General features: G+C 54.6%; 1 protein-coding gene across 5 annotated transcripts in view; it reads left to right on the top strand.

The window, feature by feature from the left end:
* The window catches only part of LOC113931903 (CREB binding protein), a 123167-nt gene extending 109725 nt beyond the window's left edge, over positions 1-13442 (top strand). For 3 of the 5 annotated variants that reach the window (XM_027610084.2, XM_027610083.2, XM_027610080.2), the window contains 8 exons: positions 824-974; positions 1492-1638; positions 2287-2400; positions 3511-3676; positions 3895-4062; positions 6630-6791; positions 6941-7222; positions 8657-13442. In XM_027610084.2, the coding sequence (XP_027465885.1) occupies positions 824-974; positions 1492-1638; positions 2287-2400; positions 3511-3676; positions 3895-4062; positions 6630-6791; positions 6941-7222; positions 8657-10777 (3311 nt within the window). In that variant the 3' untranslated portion in view covers positions 10778-13442. The remainder of the gene's footprint in view (positions 1-823; positions 975-1491; positions 1639-2286; positions 2401-3510; positions 3677-3894; positions 4063-6629; positions 6792-6940; positions 7223-8656) is intronic. The other 2 variants (XM_027610085.2, XM_027610081.2) reach the window with 1 other exon arrangement.
* Positions 13443-18156: the final 4714 nt, after the last annotated feature.

The raw sequence follows: 18156 nt of genomic DNA, 5'->3' as shown, positions 1-18156 counted from the left end.
GGCCACACCTGGGGCATCCCCAGGAGAGGGAAGGTGTGGAGGGGGTTCAGGGCTGAACTGGGTTCTGATGCTGTGTGAGCTCCTGCCTGGGATGAACTCGGCAAGGCTGCATTCTGGACTCCTCTGAGCTGGGCAGAAAGGGGAGAGCAGCCCTGCCCTCCAGGAAAAGCAGAGTTTCTCAAACACTGTGGATTCTGGCTTCGGGCACAGCTCTGACACCGAGCAGCCACGTGGGGGCGCCCGGGGCCAGATCACGGCCTCGTCCTGGCCAGGGCAGGGGAGGCAGGAGGTGGGCTCAGCATGGCCCCTGTGTCTGCTCCTTCCCCTTTACCCCACAGCCTTCGGTCAGCCTTCATGGCTCTTCTGCCCTTGCAGCTAAAAAAAGGTGGAAATGTGTGGGCGTTTAAATGACAGCATTTGTCAGTGTGTGGAGCACCTGAGATTCCAGAGTCCACCTTTTCCTTACATGCTTACCTTGTAGGACAGACTAGGTCCCTTCTGGATTTGGAAAACATTAATCCTTAGAAAATCAATCAGACTGCACTAGGGGCACCGGTGTGGCTCAGCGTTTGCCTTCAGCTCAGGTCATGACCCTGGAGTCCTGGGATCGAGCCCCACATCGGGCTCCCTGCTCAGTGGGGAGTCTGCTTCTCCCTTTCTCTGTTCCCCCTGCTTGTGTGTGCTCTCTCTCTATCTGTCTCAAATAAATAAAGTCTTTAAAAAGAAAAAATCAGGCCACTCTTAAGGGTGGGTCCTGTGGCCTCAGCCACCTTCTCCATAGCCCATCCGAAGCCCCCTCACCTGTTTGCTCTGGACTTTGCAGGACTACAGACCACACGATTGGGCAACCACTTGGAAGACCGAGTCAACAAGTTTTTGCGGCGACAGAATCATCCTGAAGCCGGGGAGGTCTTTGTCCGTGTGGTGGCCAGCTCAGACAAGACTGTGGAGGTCAAGCCCGGGATGAAGTCACGGTTTGTGTGCACACGTTGTGCTGTTTTGTAAAGCGCTCTTTGAGGGATCCTGTACCTGGTTAACCAAAGCCCTGCTTTCTGGCACAGCTTTAGAGTTTGTATAATTCAGGGCGCCTTGCTGGCTCAGTCAGTAGCACATGTGACTCTTGATCTTGGGGTTATGAATTCGAGCCCTACATTGGGTGTAGAGAGTGCTAAAAAAAAAATAAGCTTAGAGTTTGTATAATTTAAAGGTTTTTCAGCGTGTGTGGTACAGTCAACTCTTTTCTCAGTATTCCATATTCATAAGGGGAGATAAAATTCCTGGCTGAGCAAGACTATGTCACGAAGAATAGGGTCACAGCCCCGAGCTGCCCAAGGCCAGGCTGGTAGGCAGAGCTCTGGGCCAGCAGTCAGCAAAGGCGAGCAGGCCTTCAGCTCTTCTGCACTGCACGGGCTTAGAGCAGCAGATCTCATTTATAAAGTGCCTTGTAAAACAATGATGTATGCACACCTCAGGCTCTGACTTTGATTTCAGGTTTGTGGATTCTGGGGAAATGTCAGAATCTTTCCCGTATCGAACCAAAGCGCTCTTTGCTTTTGAGGAAATTGACGGAGTGGATGTGTGCTTCTTTGGGATGCACGTGCAAGAATATGGCTCTGATTGCCCCCCTCCAAATACAAGGTAGTCCTTCTCCTCCCCCCCTTGGGTACATATCAGTGGGCCCGCGATGTCGCAGCAGACTGAGAACCTAAGTGTCTTGTTGGAGAACCTGTGTGCTCCAGACCTGGGTTTAAATCAGATAAGCCACGCCTAACAAACCAAACTAGTTAGTTGAGTTTTCCACTAAGCCAGTGAGAAATGAAGGGTTTTGAAGACTGTTTAAAGTGTGTTTTGTGTAGTGAGTACTCGTGGGTTCCAGTCCTGGTCTTGTTGTTGTCCCTGTCTTACCTGGGGCAGGTAAACCTACAGAGAGGGGGGTGGGGATCACTCCATGGGCCCACGTGTTGTAAAAACCAAGTACCTCTGCCAAGAGTTATTTCACATTCAGTCAAGAATCCAGGTGAGAGGGAATTGGAAGAGGCTTTGTGTTAGTTTGCCCTGGCCTTCCCATGGCTCTCCATCGTGGGCGATCCATCGCTCTTGCCCCAGGGATGGAATTGTTTATTCATGGGCAGTGGCCCTTGGTGATAGGAGTTTCCTTACGTCTTGTCTGCACAGCCAGTGTAAATGCTATGAAAACAGAATTTATTTCTGGAGCCTCTTTTGGATGTTGGTGTTTGGTTTCAAGTTTGGGGGATACCAGTTAATTTCTTCCCACCCACCCCCCAGGCGTGTGTACATATCTTACCTGGACAGTATTCATTTCTTCCGGCCCCGATGCCTCCGGACAGCTGTTTACCATGAGATCCTTATTGGATATTTAGAATATGTGAAGAAATTGGGGTGAGTTTAATTCAGATTATTCAGAACTAATAAAAATTTTATTTTTAATTTTCACTGTGTGTTTTGCGAAATAACCAGAGTATTTTTTAAAGCCGTATGTGTTTCTATTCTAACGTCCTCAGATTGATTCAGAGTTCTCCCTAGCCCCCCTCCCGGGCACTTCCTTGGGCCACGCAGATCTGGGCTCCCCAGCACAGCGCACATGCTTTCCCTGTCTTCTGTGCTTTTCTCACTCTTTTTCCTATTCTAGTCTCCTTTTTTTTCTTTTTAACGTTTTTGAGGAATATTTTATGTATCATAAAATCTGCCTATGTCAAGTGTACACTCCAGTGATTTTTAGTAACTTCACTGAGCGGCACGGCCTGGCTGTCAATCCATTTCCAAGCGTTGTCCTCCCCCCAGTAGTGGGACCGCCACACCCATTTGTTGTTTATCCTTGTTCTACCGCTGCGCCCAGCAACCATTGATCTGCTTTCTCTATATATAAATTTGCGTTTTCTGGACCTTTCATATGAGTGGGATCCTACAGGATACTGGTCTTTTGCATCTGCTTTTCTCTGTTTCGGCATTCTAGATCTGTCGCATCCCTTCCCAAATTTGAAAAAGTTAGAAGTATTTGACTGACAGGTGTCTAACAGAGTGACAGATTATTTTGACTTTGGCCCTTTAGAGATAGTCAGCTCCTCTCCATTGCACAGGAAGAGATAGTTAGGAAATGGAGCACATCCCTGGGCATAAGCCGTTCCCCGTGCCTCAGAGCCACGTCTTCCGGGCTCTGTTCCATGCCGACAGGATTCCCTGGAAGCCTTGACCCCTGCCCGGCATGCACACCCTGAGAAGGAGTGTCTGAGGGCTGATTTCCAGGTGTGCTCTCGCATGCAGAGATTTGGCCTCGCCCACCCATGCACCCCTCTCCCCCCTCCCCCACACTGGTTTGGAACTTCTCTGAGCCTGTTATATTTGGCTGCAAGCATCATGGAAATTTCTTTGTTTTCTCTTTTCTAGTTATTTCTGTCCTTGCTTTGGTTCCTGCTCCTCAGCTGTTACTCCTTGAAGGCAGGGAGGCTTTCACTTAGTACTGTGGTCTGAATTTGTCTGTGTGTCCTGCAGGTATGTAACAGGACACATCTGGGCCTGCCCCCCGAGTGAAGGAGACGACTATATCTTCCATTGCCACCCCCCTGATCAGAAAATCCCCAAACCAAAGCGCCTACAGGAGTGGTACAAGAAGATGCTGGACAAGGCGTTTGCGGAGCGGATCATTCACGACTACAAGGTACCTGGGGCTGAAGCAGGGCCTGGCGGCTCATGCATGTCAAAGCTCTGTTCACCTATGAGGAGTAGAAAGCAAAAAGAAGGAGAGCGTAGAGAAAAGGCATAGAAGCACTTTACATGTAGTTGCCGTGCCCCATCCTCACCCAGCGGCACAGCCCCTGGGCCCCTCCCCGGAGCGCCACTGACTTCCCTGTTTGCTGTGCTTCCTTCACTCCCCAGGACATTTTCAAACAAGCAACTGAAGACAGGCTCACCAGCGCCAAGGAGCTGCCCTATTTTGAGGGTGATTTCTGGCCTAATGTGCTGGAAGAGAGCATTAAGGAGTTGGAGCAAGAAGAAGAGGAGAGGAAGAAGGAGGAGAGCACGGCAGCTAGCGAGACAACAGAGGTAAGGAAATGTGGCGGGCCTGGCCTCGCGCCAAGGACAGTGGATGCACGCCTTCTTTGTCGGTGGGATTGCTTTTACACGTGCCTGCCCCTTGTCACCAGCCACCGCAGGTCAGGGCTGGAGCTCGAAGGGCGAGCTGAGACACGGTGCTGGAGACACGAGGTCACCTGGGAGAAGGCAGATGGGAGGTGCTGGGTCTAGCATCTGTGAACAGGGCAGGCGGGGTGGAGGCTTAGAAAGACGAGAGCGGGGGACATCCTGCCCAGCATCCCAGAGCAGACAGAGCCCTGTGCTCGCAGTCAGCAGCCAGGCCACTGACTACAGACCTTTCCTGAGAAGGAGAACCTCGGGCGTCAGGCCTCTCCCTTTCACTTCGTCATGAGCCAGCCCACCCCATCAGACAGCCCTCCATCTGGTGTTGCCTTCGGGCACTCACCTGCTTACCAAATCCCGCCTCACATGGGCTCTGTGCTCAGCAGTGCGGTGGTGAACTGTAGAAGACTCCATCCCTGCCCTCCCAGGGTGCGCGTTTTAGTGGGGAAAACTGCATCCAAACGCAGCGGTAGGAGCTGTAAGGAAAGGGAGCACCGAGATTGGCTGGGTCGGCACCCAGCCAATAGGTGGGGAGGTGGCAGAGGCTGACCTGCTGAGAAGGAACCCACACGGTGGGGAGCTGCCGGTGGGAGGAGGAGATGTGTGAGGGCTCACGTTGGGAGCAAGTGTGTATGTGTTTGGGATGTCCAAGAAAGAGAGGATGGGGGTTTCCGTTAGGTTCATAGCTTTAGAAGCAGCGGGGAGTGTATGATGTGTTTTGAGAGTAGCAGCCCCAGAACATGGTGCGGACTATTGTGGTGTGTGAGGGAAATCCTGGATCGGAGCTGCCTGCTGGGTCTGGGGCCCGAGCATCTGAGTCAGTGCTGCCGCCTCTACTCAAAGGAGGAGGCTAGGGAAGCATGTTTGGGAAAGAAGTCCTTCAGGAACTGGCTGCTGAGATGCCTGTTAATGCCAAGGGGCTGTGCAAGACGGGCCCTCAGAACTAGGGTCTGCTGCGGGGGTCCTTTTGCTGGGGCATCCCTGGAGGCAGGATCTGTCATCCAACCAAAGATAACAATACTCCCGAATGTCAGGGGTTTTAGGGCTCAAGAAACCACTCCGCTGGGGTCTTTGGGAGGCCACCAGAGATCCTGTTTGGGTGGGCCGAATTTGAGTAGAAACCAGGGAGTTCTGGCACGAGAGAGTGCAGAGCTGAGCTGTGAGCCCAGGTCCCTCTCCGTGTCCGCCACTGCCTGCACCTTGGATGAGAGGTGGCCTGAGTCAGAACATGCATCTGGGGCTCCAGGGCAGGGGGGGGTCACAGCAGGGAGAAGAGGGTCTGCGGCCTCTGAGGCAGGACACAGGCTCCAGCTTGGTGTCCTGTCCGAGGAGGACCTGCTTATCGCTGGCCTGGTGGCGGCTCATTACCAGCTTTTGCAGTGTCGGGGACTTCCCCGTGGTATCCAGTCCACAGAGGCAGCGGGCAGGCCCCACCCTGTGGACACCCCAGGATCCCATGGCGGGCAGTGGCCTCAGTTGTGGACGGCATGTGGGCCAGACTGCTGCTTTACCATTGGCAGTGTCCTTCCCTGGGGGAGGTGGGGAAGGGATAGGCTCAGTGTCACGTGTGTGACCCCAGCTCCAGGGGGAGAACCACCCGCGGGAGCCACGCATAGGTACAATTCCAAGAAGAAAAATTGGAATGCTGCTGCTCAGGGTGGCCCCCAAAAAATTTTTTTTTTAATTTGGCTATATTTTCTGAACTTTGTGCAGTGAATCTATTTCTTTTATAACTTTTTGAAAGCTTAGTTTTTAGAACGGTTTCAAGGCTTACTGAAAACTCGAGCGGTGAGCGGAGCTCCCTGTACTGCGCGGTCCCCCCGCAGCTGCCTGGCAGTTGTGCAGCCTGCGCCAGCGCGCTGCTCTTCACCGGGGCCCTCTTCTGCCCCAGGCCCCAGACAGGAGTTGTCAGTGCCTCTCGGCACCCAGAGTATCTGTCCTTCTCTCTCCTCTTCTTGAGAACAAAGTTCTTTGGACCAGACCTGGGGCCTAAATGACGGAGGGCCTGAGTTCTTTCCAGACCTGGGGGGCAGGACTCCTCACACCTCAGCTCGCTGGAGAGCTCAGGGTGGGGGTTTCAGGCCCACACGGCACCTTCTCCTGGCACTGTTCCCCCGTCTCGTGCACAGTGGATGTTTGGAACTGTGTGCAACGGAGCATGTGGCACATGGCATGGAGTGGTATGGAGCAAGGAAAAATAGCTTGGACCCCCTGCCTTGTTAGAGTCCATCCTGGGTGTATTCTCCCCCAGTGTCACCACTGCCATGTGGCCAGTGTGGCCCCTGTGTCACCACTGCACCCCTGGCCCTGCTCCTGTCCTCCTCACCTCTGCCTCCATGACGCCTTCCGAAGGCAGCCGTGGAGCCTCCTGGGGCACCCATCTCCCTGGCCGTGGGGGCTGGGTGCCCCAGCCAAGTGCCAGGCACAGAGGAGGGGAGGCTGGGCTCGAGCAGCAGCTTCGCGTGTTGTTTCAGGGCAGCCAGGGCGACAGCAAGAATGCCAAGAAGAAGAACAACAAGAAAACCAACAAGAATAAAAGCAGCATCAGTCGAGCCAACAAGAAGAAGCCCAGCATGCCCAATGTGTCCAATGACTTGTCCCAGAAGCTCTACGCCACGATGGAGAAGCACAAAGAGGTAGAGACCGGGGCCCCTCCTGGTCTGTGGGATCAAGGAGAGGGATTGCTGAGAAGCCGGGGCCCATGGGCCTTGTGGAGAGGGCCCTGGGCACTGGAAGGCCAAGTTACCTCGCTCTCCGTGGAGGCTAATGCTATCCTCTCCTGCAGGTCTTCTTTGTGATCCACCTGCATGCTGGGCCTGTCATCAACACGCTGCCCCCCATCGTTGACCCCGACCCCCTGCTCAGCTGTGATCTCATGGATGGGCGGGACGCCTTCCTCACACTTGCCAGAGATAAGCACTGGGAGTTCTCTTCCTTGCGCCGGTCCAAGTGGTCCACACTGTGCATGCTGGTGGAGCTGCACACCCAGGGCCAGGACCGCTTCGTCTATACCTGCAACGAGTGCAAGCACCATGTGGAGACGCGCTGGCACTGCACCGTGTGCGAGGTAGGCCCCACTTCCCTCCCTCCCCGGTCACTCCCCTGCCCTCGCCACCGTCGGCATGGTCAGCATTTCAGATTGAACGGTGAGATAGTCGGCATTTTCTAGGGGCACCAAATGACCAAATGAAAAAGGCTCATCTACCCCCTGGTCCTCTCTGGGAGTTGTTGGTCATGAGGTTGGTGTTTCCTTGTTCACAAAGAAGAGAATCCGTGCTCTGTGCCCGCTCCAGGCTCAACAGCAGATGTTCAGGGTAGGAAGGAAGGAGCTTTTCTCCCTTCATGGAGCATGTATGGTCCCAACCCTGCTGAGCATAACAGAGGGTGTTAGTGTGTGTCCGGGCTACACTTGGCCCCTGGCAGGAGGGGCTGGTCTCCCCAGGAGGCAGAGGAGTGGGCAGGCCTCCTAGGGGAGGCAGTGTTTGTGCTGATTTTTTCAGGAAGACATGATTACAGAGCACTTTTATTTTATTCCTTGTTTGCTAACACCAGCCGTGTGTCAGGAACATCCACGGGCCCTCTGGTGCCAGAGTAGGAGCCAAAAGAGGCACCGGCTATGCTTCGGCCCCGCCGGGATTCTGACTGGTTTCCCCTGTTCATACCTCCAGTTGTATGTAGCCTTGCACAGGTTGAGCTGCTGAGAAGGCGCTGTCCTGGGGGACCCGTGGTTGCACACGCTGTGTGAAGGGGTGTGGTCCGTCCCTTCCTCAGATGGGTCCCTCTGTCCCCCCACCCCACCCTCGCCTTGCCAGCGTCTGCATTCCAAACGGTTCCCAGAATCACATGCCCGTAGGAGCAGCTCTGTGATCTTGGGCAGAGGGGGCGGATGGATCCTCTGTAATGCCTTTGTCTTCATTTCCCGGTTTTTCCTGCCTCCTTCTGTTCTCTGGTCACTGCCCATTGTTGGGATCTTCATGTCCTTTTGGAAAAAGGGTGTGTCTCGGTCATACGGTTTCCTTCTCCAGACCTGGCGTTTGGTAGTCTCTCTGTCTGCAGATAAAAGCAACTTTTGAGAAACCTGTGAGCGTGCGTTTTGTCGCTGGGGTTTGAGCCCAAGGCCTGTCTTATGGTGAAGGCCTCTCAGTCCCGCAGGCTCTCTGGGCCACCCTGCAGAGCTCGGAGGGCGCACCAGGGCACCCAGCAGCAGCCCCAGGGAGTGGGGGCTGGTTTCTAGAAACCCAGGTGCATAGCACTTGGGTGAGCTCGGGAGGAACTGCCAGGCTTCCCAGGCCAGGTATGGGAGCAGGGCCTCAGTGGTGTGGGTGCCCTTCCCCAAGGGCCAAGGAAGGAAGGAAAGGGGACCAGATGTGAGCCAACGCACCCAGGAGCCTCTGAGACCATTGGTGGGGGGGTTGTGAGGCTGCCGGGGTAGACACGGGCAGACATCTGGTCCCGTGGGGCCTCGTGCTGACCGCGGCGCATGCCCTGTGCTTATCTGCAGGACTACGACCTTTGCATCAACTGCTACAACACCAAGAGCCACGCCCACAAGATGGTGAAGTGGGGGCTGGGCCTGGACGACGAGGGCAGTAGCCAGGGCGAGCCACAGTCCAAGAGCCCCCAGGAGTCGCGGCGCCTGAGCATCCAGCGCTGCATCCAGTCCCTGGTGCACGCCTGCCAGTGCCGCAACGCCAACTGCTCGCTGCCATCCTGCCAGAAGATGAAGCGGGTGGTGCAGCACACCAAGGGCTGCAAGCGCAAGACCAATGGGGGCTGCCCAGTGTGCAAGCAGCTCATCGCCCTCTGCTGCTACCACGCCAAACACTGCCAAGAAAACAAATGCCCGGTGCCCTTCTGCCTCAACATCAAACACAAGCTCCGCCAGCAGCAGATCCAGCACCGCCTGCAGCAGGCTCAGCTCATGCGCCGGCGGATGGCCACCATGAACACCCGCAATGTGCCTCAGCAGAGTCTGCCTTCCCCTACCTCAGCTCCGCCCGGGACCCCCACACAGCAGCCCAGCACGCCCCAGACACCGCAGCCCCCGGCCCAACCCCAGCCCTCACCCGTGAGCATGTCACCAGCTGGCTTTCCCAGTGTGGCCCGGACTCAGCCCCCTACGACGGTGTCCACCGGGAAGCCCGCCAACCAGGTGCCAGCCCCGCCGCCCCCCGCACAGCCCCCACCAGCTGCGGTGGAAGCGGCCCGGCAGATTGAGCGGGAGGCCCAGCAGCAGCAGCACCTGTACCGGGTGAACATCAACAATGGCATGCCCCCGGGGCGCACGGGCATGGTTACCCCAGTGAGCCAGATGGCCCCCGTGGGCCTGAACGTGCCCCGGCCCAGCCAGGTCAGTGGGCCTGTCATGCCCAACCTGCCACCTGGGCAGTGGCAGCAGGCGCCTCTCCCCCAACAGCAGCCGATGCCAGGCATGCCCCGGCCTGTGCTGTCCATGCAGGCCCAGCCAGCCGTGGCCGGCCCGCGGATGTCCGGCGTGCAGCCACCCCGGAGCATCTCGCCCGGCGCCCTGCAGGACCTGCTGCGGACCCTGAAGTCACCCAGCTCCCCGCAGCAGCAGCAGCAGGTGCTGAACATCCTCAAGTCCAACCCGCAGCTGATGGCGGCCTTCATCAAGCAGCGCACAGCCAAGTATGTGGCCAGTCAGCCTGGCCTGCAGCCCCAACCCGGCCTGCAGCCCCAGCCCGGCCTCCAGGCCCAGCCCGGCCTGCACCAGCAGCCCGGCCTGCAGAACCTGAACGCCATGCAAGCCGGCGGGCCCCGGCCTGGCGTGCCTCCGCAGCAGCAGGCGATGGGAGGCCTGAACCCCCAGGGCCAGGCCCTGAACATCATGAACCCGGGCCACAGCCCCGGCATGGCGAGCATGAACCCGCAGTACCGGGAGATGCTCCGCCGGCAGCTGCTCCAGCAGCAGCAGCAGCAGCAGGGCAGTGCAGGCATGGCCGGGGGCATGGCCGGGCACGGCCAGTTCCAGCAGCCCCAGGGACCCGGAGGCTACCCCCCAGCCATGCAGCAGCAGCGGATGCAGCAGCACCTCCCCATCCAGGGCGGCTCCATGGGCCAGATGGCGGCTCAGATGGGACAGCTCGGCCAGATGGGGCAGCCAGGGCTGGGCGCAGACAGCACCCCCAACATCCAGCAGGCCCTGCAGCAGCGGATTCTGCAGCAGCAGCAGATGAAGCAGCAGATTGGCTCCCCGGGCCAGCCGAACCCCATGAGCCCCCAGCAGCACATGCTCTCAGGACAGCCGCAGGCCTCGCACCTCCCCGGCCAGCAGATGGCCACGTCCCTCAGTAGCCAGGTGCGGTCTCCGGCCCCTGTCCAGTCTCCGCGGCCCCAGTCCCAGCCTCCACATTCCAGCCCGTCGCCACGGATACAGCCCCAGCCTTCTCCACACCACGTCTCGCCCCAGACTGGTTCCCCCCACCCAGGACTCGCAGTCACCATGGCCAGCTCCATAGATCAGGGACACTTGGGGAACCCCGAACAGAGTGCAATGCTCCCGCAGCTGAACACCCCCAACAGGAGTGCGTTGTCCAGTGAGCTGTCCCTGGTCGGCGACACCACAGGAGATACCCTAGAAAAGTTTGTGGAGGGTTTGTAGCATTGTGAGAGCATCGCCTTTTTTTTCCCCCTTTCATGTTCTTGGACCTTTTGTACTGAAATCCAGGCATCTAGGCTCTTTTTATTCCTAGACGGAACTGCTACTTCCAAGCCATGGAAGGGTAGATTGCTGTTTAAAGAAACAATACAAAGAATATATTTTTTTGTTAAAAACCAGTTGATTTAAATATCTGGTCTCTCTCTCTCTTTCCTTTTGTTTTTGTTTTTTGTTTTTGTTTTTTTGTTTTGGGGGGAGGGGGGTTTTGTTTGGATTCTTTTTGTCGTCATTACTGGTGACTCATGCCTTTTTTTAACGGGAAAAACAAGTTCATTATATTCATATTTTTTATTTGTATTTTCAAGACTTTAAACATTTATGTTTAAAAGTGAGAAGAAAAATAATATTCAGAAACTGATTCTTGAAATAATGCAAGCTTATAATGTATCCCGATAACTTTCTGACGTTGCGGGAAGATTTTTTTCTATAGTGAACTCTGTGGGCGTTCTCCAAGTATTACCCCTGGACGATAGGAATTGGCTCCTGCGTGCACACACGTACACACCCACACACACATCTATCTATACATACTGGCCTAAGCCAAACTTTTGTCTTGCAGATGTAGAAATTGTTGCTTTGTTTCTCTGATAAAACTGGTTTTAGACAAAAAATAGGGATGATCACTCTCTTAGACCATGCTAATGTTAATAGAGAAGAAGCATTCTTTTCTTTCTTCTATGTGAAACTTGAAATGAGGAAAAGCAATTCTAGTGTAAATCATGCAAGCGCTATAATTACTATAAATAAGAAAATTCAAGAAGATTCAATCACTGTATAGAATGGTAAAGTACCAACTCATTTCTTATATCATATTGTTAAATAAACTGTGTGCAACAGACAAAAAGGGTGGTCCTTCTTGAATTCATGTACATGGTATTAACACTTAGTGTTCGGGGTTTTTTGTTATGAAAATGCTGTTTTCAACATTGTATTTGGACTATGCATGTGTTTTTCCCCCATTGTATATAAAGTACCGCTTAAAATTGATATAAATTACTGAAGTTTTTAACATGTATTCTGTTCTTTAAGATCCCTGTAAGAATGTTTAAGGTTTTTATTTATTTATATATATTTTTGGAGTCTGTTCTTTGTAAGACATGATTCTGGTGGATTGCTCACAGAGGAGAGGCAGGGACCACGGTCCTGGTGGCCATGTGGGTGGCAGGCAGGCTCAGCCAAGGCCTTGGGTGGTTCCCTTTCCAGGAAGCGAGGTGGCCAAGCTCATTGATGGTCTCATATATTCAGTGCTCCACGGGGAACTTCACCCACCGAGTTAGGGCTTCAGGTGGGTCAGAAGCAGCACTTTGTCTCCTGTCCTCCCTTAAGCCTCGAGAAACCAGAGTAGGGATGGTTCCTGCGGTTGTTGTCAGCAGTACCTACCCTCCCCTTTCCTATATGTAAATCCCAGAATTGGTGCAAAATCTGCTCCAGGGACTGGAGGTGGTTCCTGCTTCCCCCTAAATCCTGTGCTCTGTACGGGAGGATGCTACACGCAGCATGTCCTGCTGTGACCTCCGATGCTGGGCTGGGCAGCTAAGTGCTCTGGCCTTTGCTCTCCACCCTCTAGAAACAGGGCCTGTGAGGGCAGCACTGTGGTGAAAGAGCCCTCCAGCTTTGAGGGACGGGCACTTGGCCACATGGTCCCACACACACCACCCACCACCACCCCGCCTGCCCCCTCCAGGTCCACAGTCAGGTGCCCTTACCAAGAGGGTGACACTCGAGTCCCTGGATGCTGTAAACATCACGTCGGAGCGGAGGAATGCCTCCGGGGAGCATGGATGTGTGCCCTCTAGACTGCAACATCCCTTCCCCACCAAGCACAAGGGACTTGAGTCCTGCCTCTTGTGTCCCTGGTCCCCCAACCTGGGCGGGGGCGGTTGTGGTGGCAAATTTAGAATTCATGGCCCAAATAGCTTCCCTTTGGGCCCTGTATTCACAGAGATCATTTCAAAATACTTGATTTGGGAATCTAAACTTGAGGAAACTTTGAAAAAAATTAATTCTAGCACAGAGCTTTAAATCTTGAGTTTTAACGTAGATTATGCCAGATAATAAGACCATCTAGCATTGCCAACCAACTGCCACCTCCACCACATCCCCAAAAGGGAAAGCAGGGCCATGGCCCTCCAGTGGCTATCTAGCCATCCTTGCTCTGCTTACTTCTTGAATCTGGGACCCTCTTCCGAATCACCCTCTCCACTGATGTTAAACCTTGAGCCCCTGTTCAGACCGAAGGGGTTGAGCCATCTGGAGCCCTGGAGGAGCGGCTCCAGGCCCATGTTACACATTGTGCAGGGCAGCCTTTTAATGGGGCCAGTGGGGGGCCTCTTTTTCAGGTTGTCCTGGGATCCAAAACTCTGTGTACAGATCTCATCTTTTTGGAGTCCATGTCCCGTGTAATCCGCCAAGGGATGCGGCCGAGGGTGTGGTCGGTGGATGCTAACCCCGCACTTGGCGTAAGGAGATTTCTGTAAGACAGCTGGAAAACCCCGGCGCTGTGTCTCATGCTGTATACTTAAGAGGAGAAGAAAAAAGTCCTATATTTGTGATCAAAAAGAGGAAACTTGAAATGTGCTGGTGTTTATAATAAAAGCTGGTAAAACTGCTTGGATTCAAAGATGGTCCCAGTTGGCTAACGACCCTTAGAATTCGCTTAGCAGCTAGTCTTCGTGAGATCAAAGGGTCTCGGTTGAGTGTGCCTAGTACGTGTGTTTGATGATGTTCCTGAGAATTTAGCATGTTGAAAACGAGTAGGATGCAATCTCTGGAAAACGAGGTGGAGTGTCTTCGGCTTATAAGATTGCAGACTGAAGACATAACTTTCTCCCTTTTTTTTTTTTTTTTTTTTACTGCTACAAAATGGAACCGAAGATTCCGTTTAAGCCGAAACGTGCTTCTAGCACTGCACAGGAGAGTAAGCTGCTCTGAAAAAGGAAAGTCTTTTCATGAAGGAGCTGAGTACAGATTGGTCGCCATCGCACCTTCGGGACACATGTCACCCAAGGACCGTGCTGGGAAGTCGGTGCTCCAGCCAGGCCACCTTAGCAAGTAGGGGTGCAGGAGCACGTAGGGATGGGGGCTGGAGAAACCAGATTGCACCTTCCCGGGATGTCTCATGTTCGTGCTACTGCATCACTTGGGTATGATATCATTGTGCAAAATCAGGAGTAGGGAAATGGGTCGGTTTTGAAACGTAAGCGAATGCAGCCCCCAGGCTGGAGGACGAGACAGGAACTTTGGTGATGGTGAGGCGATGAGAAGGCAGATGGTGCCTTCGATCCTCGCACGCCTTCCTCCCGAGGATTTGTCAGGCTGTGTGGACGGTGGCACTTGTGTCAGACTACGGCACCCAGCGGAGAATCCACAGGTGCTGACTGAACACCTTGGGCTGATTCAGACAATCGGGGGTGTTGAGAGCGAGCGGGAGGCAAGCACACGGGAAGTGGCGTGCGGCGTCCTGGTGAAGGGATGGCGAGTGGGCACGTCAGGGGGGCGGCCACCAGGAGCCAGGGCCTTGGTGGGGAGTGAGCTCTCTCAACCCCGCCTGCCTTCCTCGGTGAGACTTGGTAACAAGTGTTGGAAGACCCCACTAACTCCTCTGTCCTGGCTGCGAGGTAGGACAGTGTGGGGACCTGCCCGAGTTCACGGGTGGTGGGCAGGGGCAGGTGTGGGCCGCTCAGCCAGAGCCATGCTCTTCACCACTGGGCCCAAAAGGAGCTTTCCTCCCCTACTAGCTCCGCAGGCTCACCTTGAACTCACTTTGGGGATACCTTGAGGAAAGGGGGGTGCATTACAATACCTCTAACCCCTCAAGCGTCGCAGACAGGACCTTACACAGGACTAAGTGGGACTTGGCCTGCCTGAGTGTGTTGCCCACCGGTTCAGCCCCTGGAGAGGGCTGTTACTGAAATGGGCTTTATGCTCTGGTCCCGGGACCCCAAGGAAGCCTCTTAGAAATGGATGTTTAAAGTGGTCCTATATAGGCATATCAACAAAGTTTAGACTTGAAGATCCTCAAAGCCAGTAGTGATGTTCAGAGAATGTTCCAGGTGAGGGTGGACTGTCAGGAAAATGTCCAGAGAGGACATCCTTGGAAGGATGGTGAGGCATGGTGTGCCGGGGCTCCCTGCACCAGGAACCTTCCTGTGTCTCTGACCCCACCCAGGACCCCTTCACGTCTGGCACAGGTTTGGGAGCCTCAGAAGAGGGAGGGTTGTTTCACGTGCTGCCACAAGTTGAGCATCTGGAGGCTGGGCGGTCAGGGAGGGAGAGTCTTGGGGACAAGACTGAAGCTGGGAGGTGCAGAGAAAGAGGCAGCTGACTCGAGGGAGGCCAAGGCTCTGCGCGGGAGGCAACCAGAGTTGCCTGGTGTTCAGCGGCCAGAATGAGTGTCCCCTGTGAGGGCTGGACCTCTGCAGCCAGAAGCACAGAGGACCCTCCGAGCTTCCAGGGAAGCCAGTTCTCGCTATTTCCAAGCCTCTAGATACTGGCATTCTGGTCTCCGGTTTCCTGAGTGAGGAAAGGGGGTTCTTTTGTGGGGAGAGGTCTGCAAGTGTGAGAAATGGCAGGAGAGACATGAGTGGGCCCCGAGCCAAGGCCCTCTTCTCTCCCAAACAGGCAGTTGGAGGGGTGCACACTGCTGCTTCTAGTTGACAGGAAAATACGCAGGTCTTGTCCAAGCACTGAGTTTGCTTACTCAGCAAGCATTTACCAAGCAGATCCTAGGCACGGATCTCAGCCCTTGGAGAACTCCACCGAGAGACACAATCAGTCACTGGAGGAAGGTACAAGGTGGTGCCAGGGCTCGAAGCCGGAGCACCGACTCCAGTTTGTGCTGGGAACGAGGAGATGTCTCTCTTTGTCAGGGCCAGCAAGAGCACAGTGCTGGGGAGCACTCATCCTCCCTGACCCTGCCCCGTGCTCAGGGCAGCACTCCCCCAGCTCTGACGCGCAGACGGCGTACCTGAGATCTTGCTAACACCCCGATTTAGTAGGTCTGGGCCAGGGAGTGGGCAGACTGAGCTTTTAGGTTTCGAAAGAGCTCCCAGGTGAGGCCTGGACCTACTTGGAGTAGCAAGGACATAGGGGACCAAGAACAACCATCTAGACTTTGAAATTGCCTTAGTCTGTTTTTTTTCCGTAAAGATTTTTTTTTAAGTAATCTCAACACCCAACATGGGGCTCGAACCCACAACCCCCAAGAATCGCAGTTTCCACCGACAGAGCCAGTCAGGCGCCCTGAAACTGCCTTAGTCTTAATGTTCACGATAAATGTGGGTGCAGGGAGAGGGGGTTTGGTCAAGCGGTTCTTTGTCTCCTTCACAGCTTTTGTTCTGAGCTGGTACCCTCTGTCCCCTTTTGTCCTCAAATCCCTGAATAAGTACATGGCAGGAGCACTGGCCACTGAGGTCTCCTGGACGGGACGGGAGCTAGGGCAGAACCCGGGGGACCAAGAGGTACGGGACGATGTCCTGTGAAGTGCATTTGTGAAAATGCAGATTGTGAGCAAAACAAACTTCTTTTCCAAAGAAGCAGGAGGAGTGCCCTGCTCCTGGAGCAGGTGCTGGGGTCAGGCCTGTCCTCCCTGTTTCCTGAACCACACGCGTGGCACCCCCCCATTCGGAAGACACCTGCCTGAGACTGAGACCACGGCCCCCTCTGACCTGTGCCTGGGGGCATTGGCCCCTTCAGGGAGCATACCGGATGGCTTGCAGTCCCACCCTGTCCTCCGATACCGCATCGGACCAGAGAATCCTGACGGAGGGGACCATCTTCATACCTGAAGAGATGCAGTCTTGGGGAGGGGAGCTCCATGGAAGCCGCCCACCTGCTGGGGCCTGATGCCAGGTGCTGCTCAGGATGCCACCTGGACTGGGCTCTGGCTGGGGTGGGGGCCCTTGGCACCCAGGCAAAGACCCAGTCCTTAAGGGAGGCAGGACCTCACTGACACGGAACAGCTGTTGAGAGGGCCCTGCAGCTACCAGGCAGCCATGCTGAGCAGGGAAAGGGGCTGTCAGCTGGTGAAGCCTCCCCAGATGGCCTCTCTGCTCCCTACAAGTGTCGGGGTAACAATGGTGGCTTATAGGAATTACAGGTGCAAAGCCTGAGCCCAGATGCACACATGCTCCCAGCCATACACGGCATGGAATTGCTTCTCTACACAGGAGAGTCTCTCACACCAAACTCATTTTTACTTGTCTTCCTTCTCGCAAGCCATAGACACCGTAGATTCTGAGTTGGGTGGACATGTTTTTATTGCAATGCCTATAACGACCTCATCCACAAGCTGGGGGAGAAATGTCCTGAATGCTTTGGCAGGACAGAAGGCATCTTTCAAAACATGCCCTCAAGGCTAGTTCGCCAAGTGGTATCCCCCAGTGGAAGTTTCTGGGGATAAATGCAGCAGGGGAGGTGGCTGCCTCCTCCATCCTGCCTTTCCCTGAGCCGGACTTGCTCAGAAAAGACCCTGCCAGTGATTCGTTGTGGTTGTGTGGACTCAGCTCTGTTCCATTTATTGTGCTGGGCAGGGAGGCTGGAAGCCCAGCAGAATGGCCCACCCTGCTCCTCCTGCAGGGGGCACAGACCAGGTGCAGGGGATTGCCAAGGGCAGCCCAGTGAGTGCACGGCCAGGAAGCCCCTAGAAGGGCCTGGACAAAATGCCAATGCCACAAAGCATGAAAAGGGACAAAGGCCTTGGGTCCACTCTCCTGAAAGTTTGGGGGTCTGTGGATTCAATCTGGGACACTTCCAGTGTCCTTGATGGTGGAATAAAAAGTGGACACCGACAGGGGTACCTGGGTGGCTCGGTTAAGTGTCTGCCTTTGGCTCAGTTCATGATATCAGGGTCCTGGGATTTAGCCCTGCTCAGCGGGGAGTCCGCTTCTCTCTCGCTCCCTCTGCCCCTCCCCTTGCTTGTGCTCTCTCGCTCTCAAACAATAAAATCTTAAAAAAAAAAAAATAAGACACTGACAAAGCAGAAGGAGTCATTTGGAGAAAAAGCTTCAGAGTCACCCACATTTGGAGAAAAAGCTTCAGAGTCACTCACCCACCCACTGAAATGAGAAGTGTTCTAGTAAGTTCCAGACCAGGTCCCAAGTGGCTGCACCTGCCTCCACAGAGGGCCATAGGTCTTGCTTCTGGCCATGTCCCACCATTAGCATGTGTGCAAGGAGGGGTCAGGGCCTGGGTTGCCGCCAGACCTAGTGTTGCCATGGGCAGGGATCTGAATTCAGCATACTGGGATGGGTGTCAAGTGAATCAGCAAATACTCAGTCTCTGAGTTCTGACCCGTCCTGAGTTGACATGGAAGTCCTGCAAAG

Source organism: Zalophus californianus, chromosome 10, assembly GCF_009762305.2.
Source record: "Zalophus californianus isolate mZalCal1 chromosome 10, mZalCal1.pri.v2, whole genome shotgun sequence".
Lineage (NCBI taxonomy): Eukaryota > Metazoa > Chordata > Mammalia > Carnivora > Otariidae > Zalophus > Zalophus californianus.
Note: the sequence above shows the minus strand (reverse complement) of the source record. Positions and strands in the feature narration are given on the sequence as shown.